The following is a 20,164-nucleotide window of genomic DNA, read 5'->3' on the forward strand; positions in this document are numbered from 1 at the left end:
AGAACAAGAATAAAGATGGTCTACCAAAATTAAATTTTAGATTTTTTTCTTTGTAAGCATCTTTCACAGGGTCAATAGTATTGTTCTTTTTGCTGAAAAGATGGTCAGGTCATATTTATTAATATTTATGGATTAGTCAATAATTTTATTCTACTTTAATTGTTTTGTGAGGTTAGTTAATAGCATTTGCTCTTTTCTAGTCTTATCATTATTTCGCCTTTCCCAAGCAAAGTGTTTTAGACAAGATAAATTGGGTCATCTGTGGCTTTTTTTATATTTTTATTTCAAATCAGAAAAAGTACGAATAGATTTTGCCTCTTGCTCTTTCCCTCTGTTTAAATTTCCTTCTTCCTAAAGTACGTTTTTTGTAGTTCTTTAAGTAAAAGTCCATGGGTGGTAAATCATTTGTTCTTGTTTATCTAAGAGGCCTTTATTTCTCACTCAGCTATCAGTGATATTTCAGCTGGGAATAGAATTCTAGTTTGACATTTATTCTCCCTCTAGACTTTTGGTGATATATTTCACAATGTTCCCACTATCATTGCTGTGGCAGAGTTTTTGGGGATTTGTCATTTCTGGATTATTGACTTTGTTCCCTGTTTGCTTTTATGGTTTTTCTCTTTGTAGTGTTCTTCAGTTTCACTACACTCTGTTTAGATGTGGAGTTATTTTTTCTTGCCTGAAATTCCCATGCTTCTTGAATTGAGGGTTTATATCTTTCATTAATTTTGGAAAATTAATTACTTGAATATTGCCATTCCACCACTTGCCCTCTTCTTTTTCTGGTATTCCTATTAGATGTATTTTGGACCTTTTACTATATTTCATATCGTTTTTTTTACCCTTCTTTTATTATTTCTACCTCTTGTCTCTTGCTACTGTATTCTGAATAATTTTTTAAAGTCCATCTTCAATTAACACTCTTGGGCTGTATCTAATCTGTTTTTTAACTTGCCCATTAAGAATTGTAATTTTGCGGGCACCTGGGTGGCTCAGCGGTTGAGTGTCTTTTGGCTCAGGTTGTGGTCCCTGGGTCTTGGGCTCGAGTCCCACATTGGGTTCCCCTCAGAGAGCCTGCCTCTCCCTCTGCCTGTGTCTCTGTCTCTCTCTCTCTCTCTCTCTCTCTCTCTCTGTCTCCCATGAATAACAACAACAAAAAAAGGATAGATAAATAATAAATCATTTCATAAATTATTTCAGTGGAGTTGTAGGGTGAGATTTTCACCTCTTATTTTGTATAGCTGTGTTTTTTTTTAATTTTTATTTATTTATGATAGTCACACACAGAGAGAGAGAGAGAGAGAGGCAGAGACACAGGCAGAGGGAGAAGCAGGCTCCATGCACTGGGAGCCCGACATGGGATTCGATCCTGGGTCTCCAGGATCGCGCCCTGGGCCAAAGGCAGGCACTAAACCGCTGTGCCACCCAGGGATCCCTGTATAGCTGTGTTTTAAGTGGTGGGATTATTTTGCTCTGATTTTAAAGGTTAAATAATGCTTTATAAAACTTTGAGTCACATGTATGTATATAAGATCATAATATAAAATACATATTTTTATGGCAGGTGGGTGGGGGATTCCAGGTTTTTTAAAGTTGAAGAAACATTATACTAGTCAATAAGTTCCTTTGAGGCAATAACTGTATCTAATTAATCTTTACCACACACACAAACACACACACATATCATGTTTCCATGTCTAGGACTCTGTTTATATACAATAGACATTAAATTGTTTTTGAATATATGAATGAGTGACTCTATGATAAATGAGTGAATAGATAGATAGATGAATAGATGAAACAAACAATATAGTCGCGTAAAAGGAATGTCTTTTTAGGAAACTGTGCTTCTGAGGGTCATCTTGCCAACGTCTAAACCAATAACAATACATTGTGTTTTGTCCTTTGTACTCCTCAGCAGATGATGTCCTCAAATCTGCTGAGTACAAGAAGTACTAATTCTCAGCCTTCTGCTTTGGGGCATCTAAGGATACCTCATTATTCATTGATATGATCACCTGTTCCCTTCTTCACCTTAACAATATGTGAAGAGGAGAGTCGGGTTGACTCTTAGCAATTGGACACAGTCTCGGAATATGTGTTCTCATTATCTATGAGTCTCTCCATTTGTATAGCATCTGTCACTGTAGTCACAGGCAATTACCTTCTCAATAAACTCTTCCAAAATCAAGACTCCAGCTTTTCAAAATCAAGAGCACCCATAATCTTGACTTTGTAGATTTAATGGACAAGAATGGATAAAGGTAAAGATAAAACAACTTTTCATTCAGTCTTACCTGAATTTAAATCTGGATTCGAACTCTCTAGTGTCATGTGCCCCTGAGCCAGTCAGTCAATCTCCCTTTTTTCTCATTTGCAAAATTGGAGTAGCAGAACCTAGAATAAAGAGTAGTTGAGAGGATTAAAGGTAATGTGTGGAGCTCCTGATGTAATCCTTAGCACCTACTAAGTGCTTAAGTTGTCGTCATCATCATCAGCATCATCATCATCGTTGTCATCACTAAAGAGTTGATATCAACTAACCAAATCTGGTTTATTTCTTTGGAATTCAGCATTTTGCAGCCTTTCTTCGTGTTTGTTCAAAAAGAATGGAAGCTTGAGCAGGGCGGTTGGATGCCTGCCAAGTTGGCCATTCACTGGTACTGTCAGATGGTTGTCCTGAATTCTGCCATGGCTATGAGACAGGCACAGCCAAAGCTGGTTAAAGCAGAGTCGGTCTGGATCCTTTAGGGACTTGTACTCTGGGAGGTGACAGAAGTAAACAAATAAAAGTATACAAGAGAAGACAGCACCTTCACTATTTCACTGTATCTCCAGAAAATACTTGAGGCTTACCCATGTATAAATTGTGAAAACCTAGGAAATGAAATCAAGGATTTGAAGTGAGTCCACACAAAATGGTTTTCAAAAGCTTTCCAAGAAGAAATGTCATGAGTTCTTGAGGTTAGGGGTCTCAAAAACAAGTAGGAACATCTCATGCCAGACCACACTGGGAAGCCAGTGGCCCAAAATGTGAAAGGCTGTATTATTCAACTAAGTAAAGCAAGGTCAGAAAATTTCAAGAATTTTCTTTTTCTCATTCATGTGTTTACATTTATTGAAAACCTCAGAGGGAAAAATATCTCATTTTCTTAAAGTTCAAACTGGTTTTCTTTTTTAGCCCCATTTTATTGAGATATAATTTGTACACATATAAATGTATCATATCATATACATACGATATAATGTAACGTATTAGCTTTAGGTGAATTCATTTTAGGTGGATTAGTATTAGTTTTAGGTATGATTAGTTTACATATGATTTGAAATACATATTGCTAAATGATTACCACAATAAATGTAGTAATATCTATCACCACAGTTATAAATATTTTTTCTTATGATGAGAACTTTTAAGATGTACATTCTTAGCAACTTTCAAATAGACAATACAGTGTTGTCACTAGAGTTGCCATGCTGTACATTATATCCCCAGGACTTATTTGTGTTATAACTGGAAGGTATAACTTCCAAGAATTTTCAATCATGCTCCTCTTTTGTCTGCCCTCCTCCCTCTAATATGACAAAAAAAAATTGATTTTTCATCACAGCTTTGTCACTAGCCTGTGCTTCTAAAAAGGCATTTAAATATGATTTATCATTATTTTCTTTTTGGAAAAATGTTGACAACCAGGTGCAGATTTAATTCTGATGTAATGAATACAAGCATCACTTCTCCACGTCTGGATGTATTAAGTCATGTCTTAGTGAATCCAACCTGATTTAAGCTTCTAGTGTCCTCGCAAAGAACTGCAGGAGAAACTAAATTGGGTATTGGCCTAGGGGTTTCATCTAGATCTATAGTCTATCAGCATAAAATGTCAACGAGAAGAGCAAGAAATTCTAATTTGCCAAAGACTTACCCAGAAAGCAAGTCATTTGTTCTCTACTCTAATTGAAACCTGGAAAAGGAAAAGATGAGCACATAACTTAAAAAGAAAAAAAACCCACTAGCTTTCATCCTGTCTACTAGCAGAGCCTGTGACTGAGCAAGAGGGCAGTGTTTGCCTTCCTCTCATGTCCTGGTATTTAAAAACCTGTTTGTGATGAACAGTCATGTGAAAATGAGTTTATTATTGGGATTTCTTGAACTTTGATAGCCCCTGCTCACAAAATAGTTAATGGGCTAGATACAGGCAAGAACTTCCAGATGTTATCACTGGGTTGAGCTTGGAGCACAGGTGTGGGGAGTTAGACACTTATTCATAATGATGCTAACTGTGTTGTTCTGGAATGGAGACTTCATAACATAACATGATCTAGCAGGTTTGCTAACATAAAACAAGGCAATTCTGTTTTAATATAAGACTAAAAGTAAACTAGCAGTAGCACAAAATATTTTCTTGTTGTGCAAGTCTTTGAAGAATATAGGGTGCTAGTCTCTGTTGTACCACACACCATTAATCTGTAATGAAATATGTCATGCCTGAAGACCAAACCTGTATGAACACCAGTCATGGCCAGCTGGCACAAATGTTGAAAGGCCAAGCAATTAGCTAATGACAGCATTACTGCACACTAATGTTGTTCTAGGTTCAGGCAGTAACGTCTGTTGACAAACCTTTGTTCCTTGGCCCTGTGTCTCAGGCTTCCAGCTCCTCCTGGGTGCTGATGTCACAGGGCTGGCATCAGGACAGTTCTCCTGTTAACCCTGAAATTGAGCAGTACGTTGCATTGTAACAGTGAAATTGAGCAGGCCATTGCACTGTAATACAGCCCACCATCAGAAGATTATACATGATGAGTTGTTCTAAAAGTTTTAATGAATTCGATTGTGACTTTAATTAATCAAGGCCTTTGGCAAGTGAAATACACACTCACCCTAGCTTTCTCTCGTGATTTTAGACCAGATCCAATGAGTTAACAGACCAAGGTTAGGATACAGTCTATTTGTAGTTATAAAAGAGCTTATTTTTTCACCTGTACCACATACAAAAATTGAACATTCAGCCATAATCCTGTATCTCACCTCTTTAGATGCCTGAGTTATCTGCAGACTGCTCGATATCAGAAAATGTCAGACCTTTTCATCAGGAACCTTTTTAATATTTAAGGAATTTGTGAATTAAGAAATCATGCTGTACTAATTAAAGAATAGAATTACTGCCTTTAGGGATGACTGGGTGGCTTAGTGGTTGAGTGTCGTCTGACTTTGGCTCAGGGTGTGATCCCGGGATCCTGGGATCGAATCCCGCATCAGGCTACCTGCTTCTCCTTCTGCCTATGTCTCTGCCTCTGTCTCTGTGTGTGTCTTTCATGAATAAATGAAATAGTTTTTTTTAAAAAAAAGGAATTACTGCCTCTCATTAAGTTTGGATCTTTATATGGTAGATCTTCCTAAAACCTATTATAATTAGTCATGCTGATAGCCTGATAGCTATTCACAAACCTCACCATGTGATATTTCATGATGATAATTCATCGCGCACAAATTTGCAAGTTGGTGGTTTTTTGCACTGTTGTATGTGCCTGTCTTCCTATTCTAACCAAATGTTACGTGTCTGTTGACTAAGGATGTGTAAATAGCAGAACTCCCCCTTTAATGCCTCTCTGCATCAAATCCTCCCTGTGGATTTTAGCCAGCTTCCCAGAAGAACAACCAGCTAGTGTTTTTAGCCACACTCCTCTCTAAATAGAGGCCTCTCTTGCTCCAGTAAATCTAATAAGGGAAATAGAAAGAAAATGAAAATAATTTCTAGATTTAATTCCCTATTGAGTGTAGTGATAGAATCAAACTAATGCTGTCCTGAAAGGAGACTAAGAAACCATTCTGGTCAGGTGGGAAATACTTATATTAAACTTGACAAAGTACTGGCTCATTGCCCAAATTACAAATAAATAACTAAAAATAGCGATTCCTTAGCAAAGCACCTCAGCCTGGCACCCCTTAGTTAATCTATGAAGGCATCCACCGGAAATCTGGAAACTCATCCTAACCAGAAACAAAATAGTTTTAGTAGTTAAAGCCAGAGATAACTGTTGAATGGTTTCATTTAGCTGCTGAATGAAGTGATCTTTCAGATGAGCTCACAAACTCACGTTTTTCTATACACTGTTCAAATTAAAGTTTGCTTTCCTTAATATGACTATTCTTGGAATCATATAGACAAAAAGCATTTCTTTTATGGTTCTTAAGTAGGAGTTCTCAGTGATAAAATGAAATTTAATGCACCATGATAGTAAAATTTCAGTTGAAACTTAGAACAGACAAACCATACGCAAAGTATCATGAAGTAATTTAAAAAAAAGTAAGTCTTAGGGCCTTTTTCCTTGAATTTCATAGTATCCAATTCAGTTTATCCATAGGTAGGGCCATAATTTTTATGTTCAGTGACTTTATGAGAAGATTATCAAAGTTTCTTCTTCTTGAGAATATAAAACCAGGGGAAGATTGTTTCTCAAGTTATTTTCAGTCTGAATCTTTTAGATTATGTGCTTTTTACTATTTATAGAGACTTCATTTTAACACAAAAGAATATTTGAAAATATAATATATTTTAAAGTAACAGGAAATGTTGAATAAAAATAAGTTCAATAATATAATGTAGTAATAAACACTGAAGGCCCATCTGGACATTCACTATGATACAATATTTCTATGTATCTGCACAGCATTTTGCATTTTGACATTCCTGAAAGTGATTAATACAGTTTTGGGCAGCAGCAGGCTTTACTGTAGCATTACAGTAATTTTAACCAGAATTAAGTCTGAATTTCCACAGGTCATGCTAAGAATAAACATGTTTATTAAATATTTTTAATTGTTGCTGACATATATCTAGTACTTCCTGGCTTGAATAACTTTATAACATACAGTATTCCATTTGATGGTACTTCCTGATGCCTTTGGGGATTTCTACTCAATTCATAAGTTGTAATCACATAAATTGGGGGAATGGTGGGGCTGGAATGTTTAGTGAGCTTTTCCAAGATGATTCAGTCATTGAGCCCAGGAATCAATGACAACAAGAAAGTCAGATACTAAAATCTTTAAATAATGTTGATTGACCTAGAATGGATGTATTCCTTTTTATTGAGATATATTAACATATTATAAAATTTACTCTTTCAAAGAGAGCAATTCAATGAGTATTCACAAGTTGTGCAGTTCTCACCACTATCTAGTTCCAGAGCATTGTCTTTAAATAGCACTTTATTTTTGTTTTAAGATTTTATTTATTTATTTGAGAGAGAGAAAGAGAGAGTTAGCAGCGAGAAAGCACAGGTGCAGGGCAGGGAGAGGGAGAAGCAGGCTCTCCCTCTCTACTTAGTAGAGAGCCTGATGCTGGGATCATGATCTGAACCGAAGGCAAAGGCTTAACCAATTGAACCACCCAGATGCCCCTTTTAATAGCACTTTAAAAGATAAAGTAGGTAAATAGATTTTGATATACTTATTTTTCTATTCTTTACCTCCAGAGTTTGCCTTTTATTTTACTAGAAAACCAAACCTTTCTTTTTCTTAGCCAAAGTAATCGGATCATTTAAGTTTTGACTAAGAAGTTTTGTTTTGCTACATGAATTGGGGTATGTAATGAATTTTATATAATGATAATCATGAAGAAGTTGCTGTCTATGAAATTGCCATTAGAAAAACAAAAATGTAGAAAACAAAAATTCAAGATACTTATGGACTGTAGAACTTCAACAGAAATGAAAATGCTTATCTATGTGTGCCAAAATCTTCTTCCAGAATGGTGGCATTCCCCTTCACTCGAGGTTTGCTATAGCTGCTGGTTCAGATGATGGCAGGTGACCAAATTCCCCTCAGAAGGAGACTTGTCTGTAGCACTGAGTGAAATGGTCTCTGCTCACCAAAGTGAGCTTCTGACCTGTCAGTAACACCCTAAGAAAGTGTGTAGCATGCACTCCTTCCTATCTGAACAGTGCTCCATACATACCAAATTGGTTAGTCAAGGTGTTCTAAATAAATCCAAACTTGCAGAGTGACACTGGGATCAATGTCTCACCTCATGAATATCAGCTCTGTGACTTCATCCATACCCACTTGCCTAAGATTTCTTGGGATTCCCAGTGGGCAGAATAACATATTATGAGCTTCTCAAAGGCAAACAGTACCATGCTCATGCTCAGGATAGACTATCTACGGCAATAGAGAGTGGGAACTAGGCAGTGACTCCCATTCCTCAAGCTAAATTATTACTGTCAGAGTTGCCTCCCGTCCTCCCTTTGATCTCCAGGAAAATAAAGTGCCATTCAGACAGATTGAGGATACTTCTTTTCATTCATCCAATGAAGAGTTTTATTTTAAATCAGCATTATAATATAGTTTATGTACATTAAACTGCAGGGATTTTAAATCTATAGTTTGATGAATTTTGGCAACTCATACACATGTGTCTATACCACTACAACCCAGATGCAGAACATTTCTGTCATCCTGATGAATTCCCCTGTGCCCTGTGCAGATGGACCATACACCACCACCCCTGGCCTCAGGCAACTATTGATCTGTGTATAGATTTCCATTTTCTAGAACTTCATATAAATGAGGCATACAAAATGTATTCTTTTGTGTCTGATTTTCTTCATCAGCATAATGTATTTGAGATCCATTTTTTATTTTTATTGGTCATTTGTTCATCTTCATTGCTGAGTAGAATTCCATTTAATGTACAAACCACAATGTCTTTATGTGGTCACCCTCTGATGGACATTTGGGTCAACAAATAGTTTTTGAGTACAGTTTTAACCAGCACAAGTTTTGATATCCACAGATCATGCTAACAATGATAAGAATGTATGTTTTATAAGGTATTTTTGATAATAGCTTAGAGATGGATACATAGATAGTATTTTACAACTTCCAAATACAAGTGACTGATGCTGTGTAGACAAAAAGAAAGACAAAAAATGACTGCCATTTTTTTGCTCATCTGTCCTATTTCAGGCACATTAATCTTCACATTAACACTAGAATGTGGGTAAATATAACAGTCTATGTTTACATGCAGCCTACCGAATGCTAAGCACTGTTCTTAATACTTGAATAGTATTAACTCACCTAATATTCATGTCAACATCATAAGGTAGTTACTCTTACTACTCTACTTCATACACAAGGAATTTAAGCAACTAGTCCAAAGTCACACCTAACAGGTGGTGGAGCAGACTATCTCTGGACCATCTATTTCTGGGAGTCTTGCTTTTAACTGCTATATTCATGGCTTCCTTCATTTTTAGTCAGAGGAGACTTGATTTTAGTCAGGTCCAGAGGCTGGACCTGAGAGATTTAATAAGACATAACAAAGGTGATGTAGTTAGGGTTAATACCCCAATTCAAATCCTGGTTTGATTGACTCCAAAGTCCAAGCTCTGATCTACTTGGGAAATGATATGTACATGAATAACGAGGTTGAGATTGGTTGGGTACACAAGAGCTAGAGAATACCAGAAGAGCTATTGAAGAGTGCAACTCGGCTGTCACTTCTCATAGGAGTGCTCAGGGAAAGTGTGGTGAAATAAATGAACCTTGAAGGACAAATAGCATATTTTGATGAGAGGTGATTTGGTTGGGTCTGAGAAGGGTGTGTGTGTGTGTGTGTGTGTGTGTGTGTGATATGTTAGTGGTGACAGAAGAAAATCAGAACATGACTGATTTCAAGTCTCCAAGGACAGCTCTGGGGAATATAAACATTTTATTTTTTATTTTTTATTTTTTTTAATTTTTTTATTTATTTATGATAGTCACAGAGAGAGAGAGAGAGAGGCAGAGACACAGGCAGAGGGAGAAGCAGGCTCCATGCACCGGGAGCCCGACGTGGGATTCGATCCCGGGTCTCCAGGATCGCGCCCTGGGCCAAAGGCAGGCGCCAAACCGCTGCGCCACCCAGGGATCCCGAATATAAACATTTTAAGAGAAAGACTAGCCTGTGAAGGACATAGAGAAGGGATGCCTAAAGAAGTAGGAGGAGAAAAGATGAAGGAATGGGGTGATTCAAGTGAACAAAAGGGAGTCTCATGGCAGCTGAAAGATCTCAAAGGAAAAATGGCCACCAGATTTGTCATTTAGAAAGTCACTGGGGCTGCTAGGGAGAGTATTTTTAGTGGTGACGAAAGAGTCAGATTGCAGGTGGTTGAAGAAGGAATAGGGGAGGAAGGGGATACAGGACATATAGACCGGTCTTAGAAGAACTAAAGATGAGAATGACATAGGAAGAAAACAGTGTGTATGTGGGGAAGGCAGGCACTACAATGAAAAGGTCTAAGCATGTTGATAATTGAGAGAGAGAAAGAGAACCTGCAGAAGGGGGAGGGTGACATTGGGGTGAGTGAGGAGCTGGCTGATAGAACAAGGTCCCAGAGGAGGCAGGGAAAAATCCATTCACATGCACTCAGTGCCCACTTAATGGATGTAGCAAGCACCATTAGTGTGGTATATTGGAACCAAAACTATAAAAAATACCAGATGAGTGAAGGTGATATCTTATACTTCCTGGTAGCTGCCTTAGTTTCAAAAAAGAAAAAAAAATGCCTGTGGGAACAGCTCTTTTGTTCAATTAAAATGAAAATTAACTTTGTAGCTGAGTTTAATTGAAGTTTCCCCTCTACTGTTCAAATAATGGATTTGAACTTGGAACTGTTGGACTTGGCAAGGAAATAAGCTTCACTGAAATTTGCAAAGCCAACCACAAATAGGACAGATTGTCTTGAGAGTTTTTAGAGGTTTTGGTTTTTTTAAGTGTCAAAATAGTCTTCCAGATTTGAATCTATCTTCACATCATGGGGTACTACGCAACATGTTACTTGCTAATACCTTAACTGATTTGAGACATTCCCTGTATCATTCTCCTAATCTGAGGATTTTTTTCATTACTTTGGGTGAACATCAGCATATATTGTTTAAGAAAATTTATTTTAATTACTGAACAGAATAAAGGGAAACATGGTTGTATCAGTTTCTGTAAACACCTTTTTTCCACAGATCTCCAAGCTGTTCCAAGTCCTGCTTATGAGTCTTATTGGAAGCCCGTGAGGATGTCAGGGGGTGATATCTCTTATTACCTGTGGACAAACCGGGGCAGATCTCAAGACCACCCAGTCTCCCACTAAAAGTTCAACTATCTCAGCAGGAAATCAAAATGACCAGAGTAGATCTTCAGGGTGATTCAGACCCCATGGTTCCCTGATTGCCCCTCATGTAGGGAAAGTTTTTTGAGGAGAAATGATCCGGAACTCAGAACTGTGAGTTCTCAGGCTCACTCCTTATATCTGTCTCCAAAGCTGACTCAAAGCTGTGCAAATAATATCTGAAGAGAAAAATGTATCAAACATGAAGATATTTTGAATCTCATTTTTGTTTAGTTCAGGCCAAATAGGGTGCCTGCTGCTATGAGCTGGTGGCTCTAGATGAAATGCTTTAGTGGCATTTCAACAGTAGAGCCCACTGCTCCCTGCTCTGAAGAGCTGTCACCACACGATGGGGCAGCTCGCTACTCCCCCTCTTCATGTTCTGAAGAGAGACCCGAATTGCAGTGGTTCAGTTCTGAAAATTGTTAACTACTCAGACCAGACATGTGGATTATAAAATTTCACTACTGATTAGCATCAAAACCCTGAGCTAACCATGCCAAAACATGTTCTTATAATCAAAAACACCATCATGTCAAGACTTGAGAAGTTTGGTGGTTGTTTTTTTTTGTTTGTTTGTTTCGTTTTGTTTTGTTTTGTTTTTTAGTAAACCATCCCACCATTAAATTAAAAGTTTTCCTCTAAATTACATATCAAGAATTAAAATCACTGTAATAATCTTAGACTTTTCTTTTTTAAGAGAAGGGAGCAATTATTCCTTATAATGTTTTTTCCTACTTTCTGTAATACAGGTTTCTAGTTATACTTGGAAATTTCCAGGAAGCTAAAATTAAAGCTTAAATAATGTTAGTGGGGGTGTACATTACCATACTTGGAAATTTCCAGGAAGCTAAAATTAAAGCTTAAATAATGTTAGTGGGGGTGTACGTTACCCTGGAAAAAATGGGTAGAACTTAGTTTCAGCTCCTAAACATTATGAAGAGGTTATATGTTTTAATATGATCTCATTCCAGTAATAATGGTGTTAAAAGGAATTTCAATAATGGTGATGGCTATCAATTATTGAGTACTCTATGTATTCATCTTTCCGTTTTGTGAGATTAGGTTTATATAATTTATCTTTATTTTACCTAAAAGTTAACTGAAGGTTACAGAGGTTAAATAAAATTCTTATATTTGTAAAAAAAAAAGGACCTATAGGATTCAAATTTCAGTCTCTGACACCAAAGCCCATGCACATCTAACTGCTAAAAATCATTAAAAGATTAAAAGAGTGTCTTAAGCAAGGTTGGTGACATATTTAACAAATTGAATAATCTCATATTAACTCTAATGACATTGCTGGCTTACATACTTTACTGAAATATCTTTGAGGGCAAGAGTTTGGATCTTTTTTAGATGAGTGAAGTCCTACTCTACAGGACACATTTGGGATTTTTTTAGGCCATTCAACATTCAGATGTAGAAAATGATTTCTTAAATAAGCCCCTTGATTCCCAAAAATAGAGCACCTTTTGATACATAAGACTTTCCTAGACTTGTCTAACTGCCCATGTCCTGTCATGTATGGCCGTCTTTTCTCCTCTAGATTATAGAGAGGCCAAGTGTGAAAAGACTAGAAGGGAAAATGTAGCTAGCATACACTGAAATTGTTTGGAAATTGAGGGAGAGTCAGTCAGTGGCCTTCCTCTGTCCTTTTCAGGTAGATGCAGACACGGGGAGCTTTCAGTTTGTGTTTTCTTAGGGGAAGGGAGGGGAGGTTGGAACTTCCCAAGGTGTGAGAAGCACAAACAGGGACCTTTCTCTTTTCTTATGGAAATACTTGAAGCCCTTACAGGATTCTTCAACACTTGAGAAAATCCCTCTTGGATGGGTCAGGACAGCAGTGCTCTTTGATTCAAAGGGAGCAAATTCAAAGCCCACAGTGCACACAGTCTTACTTCTCACACAGCAGGCAAGATAACTGCTACCCAAATCCTATCTGTAAATGGAAAGCAATGGGGAGAGGGTCCCTTCAGCAACTCCATTGTGCTATTAGAATAAGGTTTAAGAAGTAGCTTAAACTATCTTGAAAGCAAGATATTGTAAAAAAAAAAAAAAAAAAAAAAACAAATTAAGCAATAACAGAAGGGATGTGTCATGTTTTTTTGTCTTTTGTTTATTTTTCTTATGGAGAATTTCAAACATTCCTAAAGTATAAAGACAGTAAAATGAACCCAACAACAACAATTATCAACTCACAGCCGATTTGTCACACACTCCCTGCATCTCCCCTGAATCTTATTTGAAGCAAATACTAGAAACCATATTATTTCACCTCTGAATGTTTCACCAAGTATCTCTAAAAGATACTCTCTTTTCGACAAAACTGCAGTATCATCACCACACCTAAAAAATTAGCAATAACCCCTAAACTTCATCAAATAGCCAAAAAGTATTCAAATTACCAGTAGTCTCGTGAATGTCATATTTTTTTTAAAACAGATTTTTAAAATCAAGATTCAGATAACATCCACACATTGCAATCATCTCTTTAAAAAATCAGTAGGCTCCACCCCCCCCACCACCATTTCTCATTTTCCCCCTCACAATTTATTTATTGGAAAACAAACAAACAAAAACACGTTTCTTTCCTTCAGAGTTTCCCTTCAGTCTGGATTTTGTTAATTGCATCCCTTTGGCATAGTATAACATATTCTTCTAACTTATGTTTCCTAAAAACTGGACATTGCCTCTAAGGCTTGGTCAGATTTAGGTTTGGTGGAGTTTTGTTTGTTTGTTTTGGTCAAGACTATTTCATAGTGTTTGCTCTCATCAGAGGGGACTTAATGTCTTGTTAGCTCTTTCTGTGCCATTAGTAGCCACTGATGTTCAATGCCAAGTCTCCCAGTGTTTTCAGTTTGTTTAGCTTTTTGTTCAGTGTTGTCCAGTGAGCAGAGCTTCAGGGCAAGGCTGAGCCAAAAGATAACGTCTCCTAGCTTTGGACCACTAAGAATTTTCAAAGATCTGTCACCCCAAAGTTAAGTTTTTTCGCAATGATTTAAAAACAAATAAACATCTCATTCAATTCAATTAATGAATTTTCAGTCAATAAGTAAAATTGTTATTAAATGACAAATTTTTAAAAAATTTAAAAGTACACTGTTGTAATTGGATGAACGAGACCATTATTTTTGAGCTACCTTTGTCATAGTCTATTTCTACTTGTTTTTTACCTGTTATTTATTCTGTGTTGATTTCACTTTACTACTTATTTAATGCTCTTTGAGAACCAGGATGTCTTGAATATGCAGACCTTGGATTCCATGCAGCTTGTCTTCTGCAGAAGAACCTCAAGCAGAAGCATGCCTCTGCAGTTTTTCTTAAGTTCAAGAGTCTTCCTGATCTTCGCTTTGTATTCAGATGGCACTCTTCTGAGCTGGAGCATGTTTGCCTCCCTCCTCTCCTCTTTTCCTACCTTCTTCCCTTTCTTCTGTCTTTACTTTTTTTTTTTTTTTTTGGTTTTTTTTTTTTAAGGTTTTATTTATTTATTCATGAGAAACAGAGAGAGAGAGAGAGAGAGAGAGAGAGAGAGAAGCAGAGACACAGGCAGAGGGAGAAGCAGGCTCCATGCAGGGAGCCTAACGTGGGACTCCATCCCAGGTCTCCAGGATCACACCCTGGGCTGAAGGCGGCACTAAACCGCTGAGCCACCCAGGCTGCCCTTTTGGCTTTTTTAAAGATTTTATTTATTTATTCATGAGAAACACAGAGAGGGAGAGGCAGAGACATAGGCAGAGGGAGAAGCAGGCTCCCTGCAGGGAACCTGATGCTGGTCTCAATCCCTGGACCCTGGATCGTGCCCTGAGCTGAAGGCAGATGCTCAACCGCTGAGCCACCCAGGTGTCCCTGTTTTCTTTTTATTTAGCCAGCATGATGTTTTTTTCCCCAGGTCTACTTTTAAGCTTCCTAACACTGATAAAAATCTGTGTTGATGCAAAGAAATTACTTGGGAATGGTGAAATGTGAACTTGATTCTCTGTGCCCAGAGCTATTTTTCCAAATGCATAGACCTATATTCAGTCATTTAACAAACCCTGGCAATAAGGCCCAACTATGTCCTAGGAGTGTGGGGAGAGAGACAAATACAACATAGTGGAAATGCTAACAAGAATAGATGAAAAGTCCCATGTGACAAATAACAGGTGGCTCTATGAGGAAGAACTGAAAAAGGGCTTGATCTTGGAAGAAACATTTAAACTAAGTCTTCAGAGAATATGATGATGACAGCATATTTGTGTAAAAATAGTTAACATATCTTTACACTGTTTTCCTTATTTTGTTGAAGCATTGAACCCAACTCTTGGCTAACGAACCTGACTTTTGTGCTTAGTTACAACTTAACCATATCAATGTTTCCTTCATATGTATGCAAAATAGATGTAAGCTTAAATATCATCCTCATTTCATTCCCACCCAATTAATAGTGGGGGAAAAATAACTTTTAAGCATGGGAAGTTTCAGGGTGTGGGAGGTTCATGGTCACCTTCTCCCACTGCAGCAGGATCCTGTCTTTCAGGTAGTAGTGAAAGTTCCCAAGAGATGAACTCCTGAGTTACTGCAAAAGTCTACAGATCCACAGCATTATCTTTTGACTGAGTAAATTACAGTCTCTCATATAGATGTATTCCTTTTTCTCTAATGCATATAAAATACTCTTGCTGTTATAGTATGAAACCTTTTAAAAATATCCAAGTCATAGTATTAGCTCTCTGTCATTATGTATACTTTTAAACAACAGATACAAAATAGAATTACAATCTTGTATGTCTGGAGGTGTGAATGTGTGTTTTATAGTTGGGAATTCCTGAAAAATCTTTGACATTAAAAGGAGTCTTTATAAAATACATAGTGAATATCCTTAATACTACTGAATTCTGAATTGTACACTTAAAAATTGTTACAGTGGCAAATTTTACATCACGTATATTTTTCCACAATAAAAAAGTATACCAGAGATGCCTGGGTGGCTCAGTGGTGGAGCATCTGCCTGGGGCTCAGGGCATGATCCTGGGGTCCTGGGATTGCGTCCTGAATCAGGTTCCCCGTGAGAGCCTGCTCCTCCCTCTGCCTGTGTCTCTGCCTCTCTCTGTGTGTCTTTCATGAATAAGTAAATAAAATCTTTAAAAAATAATAAAAAAACAAAATATCTGAAAACATATTTTAACTTATATGCAAACCAGAAGATTTTGTATTTGAAGAAACTGGATGCTGTTGGCCTAGAGCTTTTATTATTTTGGCAGATATTTAGCCATCACGAAGAAAGACTCTACCCTGTTAACTTTCAGTGTCAGAGAAACAGAGCTTCCTGTTTCTGGAGCTTGTAGTCTAGAGGGGATGGCACTTAGCTCATCCTTCATGCATGTGTAATCATATAACATGATCCTACACTGTGATGTGACTTTACACTATGGTGAGTGCTAGGAAGGGAAAAATATACAGAGCTTTGCAGGCGGTGGTGGGTAGTCCTGGTGTTAAGACTCAGAAAAGACTTCCCCAAGGAAGTAACAGTTTGGGTGATATTTGAATAATGAATGAGTATAGACAACATTCATAAGAGGTTATTGACTACTTTTCGATTTCAGACTCTTCTCAAGTCAGGAACCATGTGTTCTTCAGCACCCCACCCACAGGTAGCATTCGGCACATTGAGAGCCGCTGGTTACTGTTGAGTGGCGAATAAATAAAACATTGAGTAGAAATGCTTATGCTGGATTTTTTCCCAAGGATGTTTGTGGGACCTGGCACCACCTGTTTTCACTTCTTTAATTTTCATATTTTTAATTTAACTGCTTTTACGAAGAACTTTGGATCACATTATAACTTTTGCATATACAGGAAATGCTTCACAATTTTATTGCTAAATTTGTCTTCTTGTAACATCAACTGAATTTGGTGCTTCTTTAATTGTTCTTCTGTGTTCTCGCCTACATTTTTGTATCCACTCTCCCACCAGTGTGTTCTAGATAGTATACTTCGAAGAGAAAATGTCTATTAGCTCTTAAGAACATAGTTTTCTCTTTATTTTAGATGAAAACACATTCTGAAGCTGTGTATTTTGCAAATGAGACAGATTCATATGGCTCACAATAAAACAGTAGACACCAGACTGAGCCCACCACATGCATGCATTTCTTCAGGAACAAAGACTCTATGGAGTGGGGGTGGATTTGCCATCTGCCTTAGGTATATATTATCTTTTCAGATGGAAGAGACCGGAGAAGTGAGGTAGAGAGAGAGGGTCTATGTGATTGGCAACATGTAAATGGAGTCTTAATAGGACTTCTACATTGGCTAAAGTAAAACTTACTATTTTTTTCATATATAACTTTTACGTTGCTTCTCACCCTGCACCAAATTTTGAATCAGTATTAACTCTCATACCAAAAATAGAAAAGAAAAGGGACAGGTAAGGATAAACTCTTGTCCTTAAAACGTCCTGCTGGAAAGTAGTTTAAGGCTTCCTAATGTAAACAAAGGTGTAATGATTAGAAAAAATTATTTCTGTAGACTTTTGTCACTACCCAAATTATTTCTGCAGAGATTTGGATGTGGTATAAGTCAAATAACATGCCCCAAATTCACAAGTTACACAGTAAATGCATTACTGGTGGGGTGTCCCTCAACACCAGTCTAATAATTAGACCTTTGTTTCTAAATCTAGGGACTTGGAATAGTGTATCTCTTTCAACTTTTTATTATATGTCAAGTCCCAGGATAGCTAACAAAATTTTCATACGAATGCCATAGTTTTTTTTCTACTTTTTATTATATGTCAAATCCAAGGATAGATAGTAACATTTTTCACATGAATTCCACAGTTTTTATTATGTAGTTTCCATTGAGAACTCTGGGCCACTTATAGCATCAGCTTTTTAAGGTTTTAGTTGAAAAGGTATATGTATAATGAATAGTAAGAATAGTGGTGTTAACTATCAAATACTTTATATATATTTTTTAAGTATTTTATTTATTCCTGAGAGAGAGAGGCAGAGACACAGGCAGAGAGAGAAGCAGGCTCTATGCAGTGAGCATGACGTGGGACTTGATCCCGGGTCTCCAGGATCAGGCCCTGGGCTGAAGGCGGCACTAAACCGCTGGGCCACCAGGGCTGCCCTCAAATACTTTATATTAAGATCAGAATAGCTAAGGATACCATGGCTAAAACTGGTACCTCTATCCCTCAAGGGAGAAGGAAATTAGAAAAATTGCAAGAATAATGATACGTTTTTAATACTGTTTAAGAGCATCTAATAATTATTCTTTTTCTTTCTAGGAAAAGCCATTGACAAAATCTCTACAACGTGGAGAAGATCCCCAATTTGACCAAGTATGTAATAATAAGTTATATATATATGCATATATATATATTCATATTCTGGTTTTATGTATTATGCACATAAGGTAAGGGCTAGTTGCTCATTATTAGTATATTGATGAACTTCCTCAAAGACAATATAAGGAAATGATCTTAGAAACTGTGTCCTTCAGCTTTTACAGTTATAGCTTAAACAGACATTCAGTGGATGTCTACCAATTTGAACCAGAAAGAATAGGAATATGTTGGAATAATAAGAATAGGCCATCAATTGATTGTTCCCTAAATCTTTGTATACCAGAATTAAAGAAACTAAGAAAAGATAAAGGAATTTCTACTCCAAAATTTAGTGAGATGCCTCTGAATAAGTGATCATTGATCTGTAATGATCAGAAAGATCTCTGCACTGGAGTTTATCATGGTTTCATCCAGCTTTTTCTGAATGCCTACTATTTGCTTGACACAACACTACAAAATATACAAGTTCTAGCTCTTCAAGATTTCACAGTATTGTGAGAAAGAAATCACTTAATAATTATAAGACAGTGTAGTAACTTGGATTCTAATAGAGAATGTGATATATGAACAAAACAATTTAAGGCAGGATAAATACAAAGAAAGTCTTTTGAAGGTAGATCTGGATTAGTAAAAGGGCATCCCACTGTCAACAGCAGGTAATAAATATAGGAAATCAGGATCTGATAGATCCTGGTTCGGTAAATATTGAAAGGCCTCATGTACGTTTAAGAATGATGAGTAATGGGGATCCCTGGGTGGCGCAGTGGTTTGGCGCTTGCCTTTGGCCCAGGGCGCGATCCTGGAGACCCGGGATCGAATCCCACATCAGGCTCCCGGTGCATGGAGCCTGCTTCTCCCTCTGCCTATGTCTCTGCCTCTCTCTCTCTCTCTCTCTGTGACTATCATAAATAAATAAAAATTTAAAAAAAATTTAAAAAAAAAGAATGATGAGTAATAAGGCATCAGAGGAAGTGAGAAATGTTTGTGATGTTTCCTAAACTTTTGCAGTTAATGACAGAGAGGACAATACATTCTCCAAAAACCTCACTTGGAGCCAGCCAGTGGTAGAGACAAAATATTGCTGGATGCACTATAGTCTGATCTAATATGGTGGGGGTTTTATTGTCTTATGAAGAACACAGAGAACACTTTCAGCAGGGCTTTGAAATTGCCTTTCATGTAGGATCAGAAGAAAAGTTCTCGGTCTGTTAAAGTCCAGAGTTGTTCATTCCAAAACTGTAAGGACTGGGATGCCTGTGCTGCTCAGTAGGTTAAGCCTCTGACTTTGGCTCAGGTCATGGTCACAGGGTCCTGGGATCCCACATCAGCGGACTCTGTGCTCAGCAGAATCTGTTTCTTCTCCCTCTGCCCCTCCCCCTGCTTGTGCTCTCTCTCTCTCTCTCTCTCTCTCTCAAATAAATTTTAAAAATATTTTAAAACAAAAAAAAAACCCTGTAAGGACTGATTATAGAGATTGAATTTTGCATTTTCTATTGTATAAGCTCTTCACTGAAGGAAACTCGGCTTGTGCTCACAGTCAGTATCTGAGGGCTGGTGTGGCGCTGGGTTCTCACTCTAGTGCTGGTAGAGCTGGATGTTTTCTGGATTGCTGGTGAAATGGGGTATGTGCTTTATCTCTTTGTGGAACAGAGCTTCTCTCGTCATATTGTCCTTAGT

General features: G+C 37.4%; 1 protein-coding gene across 11 annotated transcripts in view; it reads left to right on the forward strand.

Moving 5' to 3' along the window:
- The window catches only part of FRY (FRY microtubule binding protein), a 434,668-nt gene that overhangs the window by 223,197 nt on the left and 191,307 nt on the right, over window positions 1-20,164 (forward strand). For all 11 annotated transcript variants that reach the window (XM_041766014.1, XM_041766015.1, XM_041766017.1 and 8 more), the window contains one exon: window positions 18,428-18,481. In XM_041766014.1, the coding sequence (XP_041621948.1) occupies window positions 18,428-18,481 (54 nt within the window). The remainder of the gene's footprint in view (window positions 1-18,427; window positions 18,482-20,164) is intronic.

This window comes from Vulpes lagopus, chromosome 8 (assembly GCF_018345385.1).
Source record: "Vulpes lagopus strain Blue_001 chromosome 8, ASM1834538v1, whole genome shotgun sequence".
Lineage (NCBI taxonomy): Eukaryota > Metazoa > Chordata > Mammalia > Carnivora > Canidae > Vulpes > Vulpes lagopus.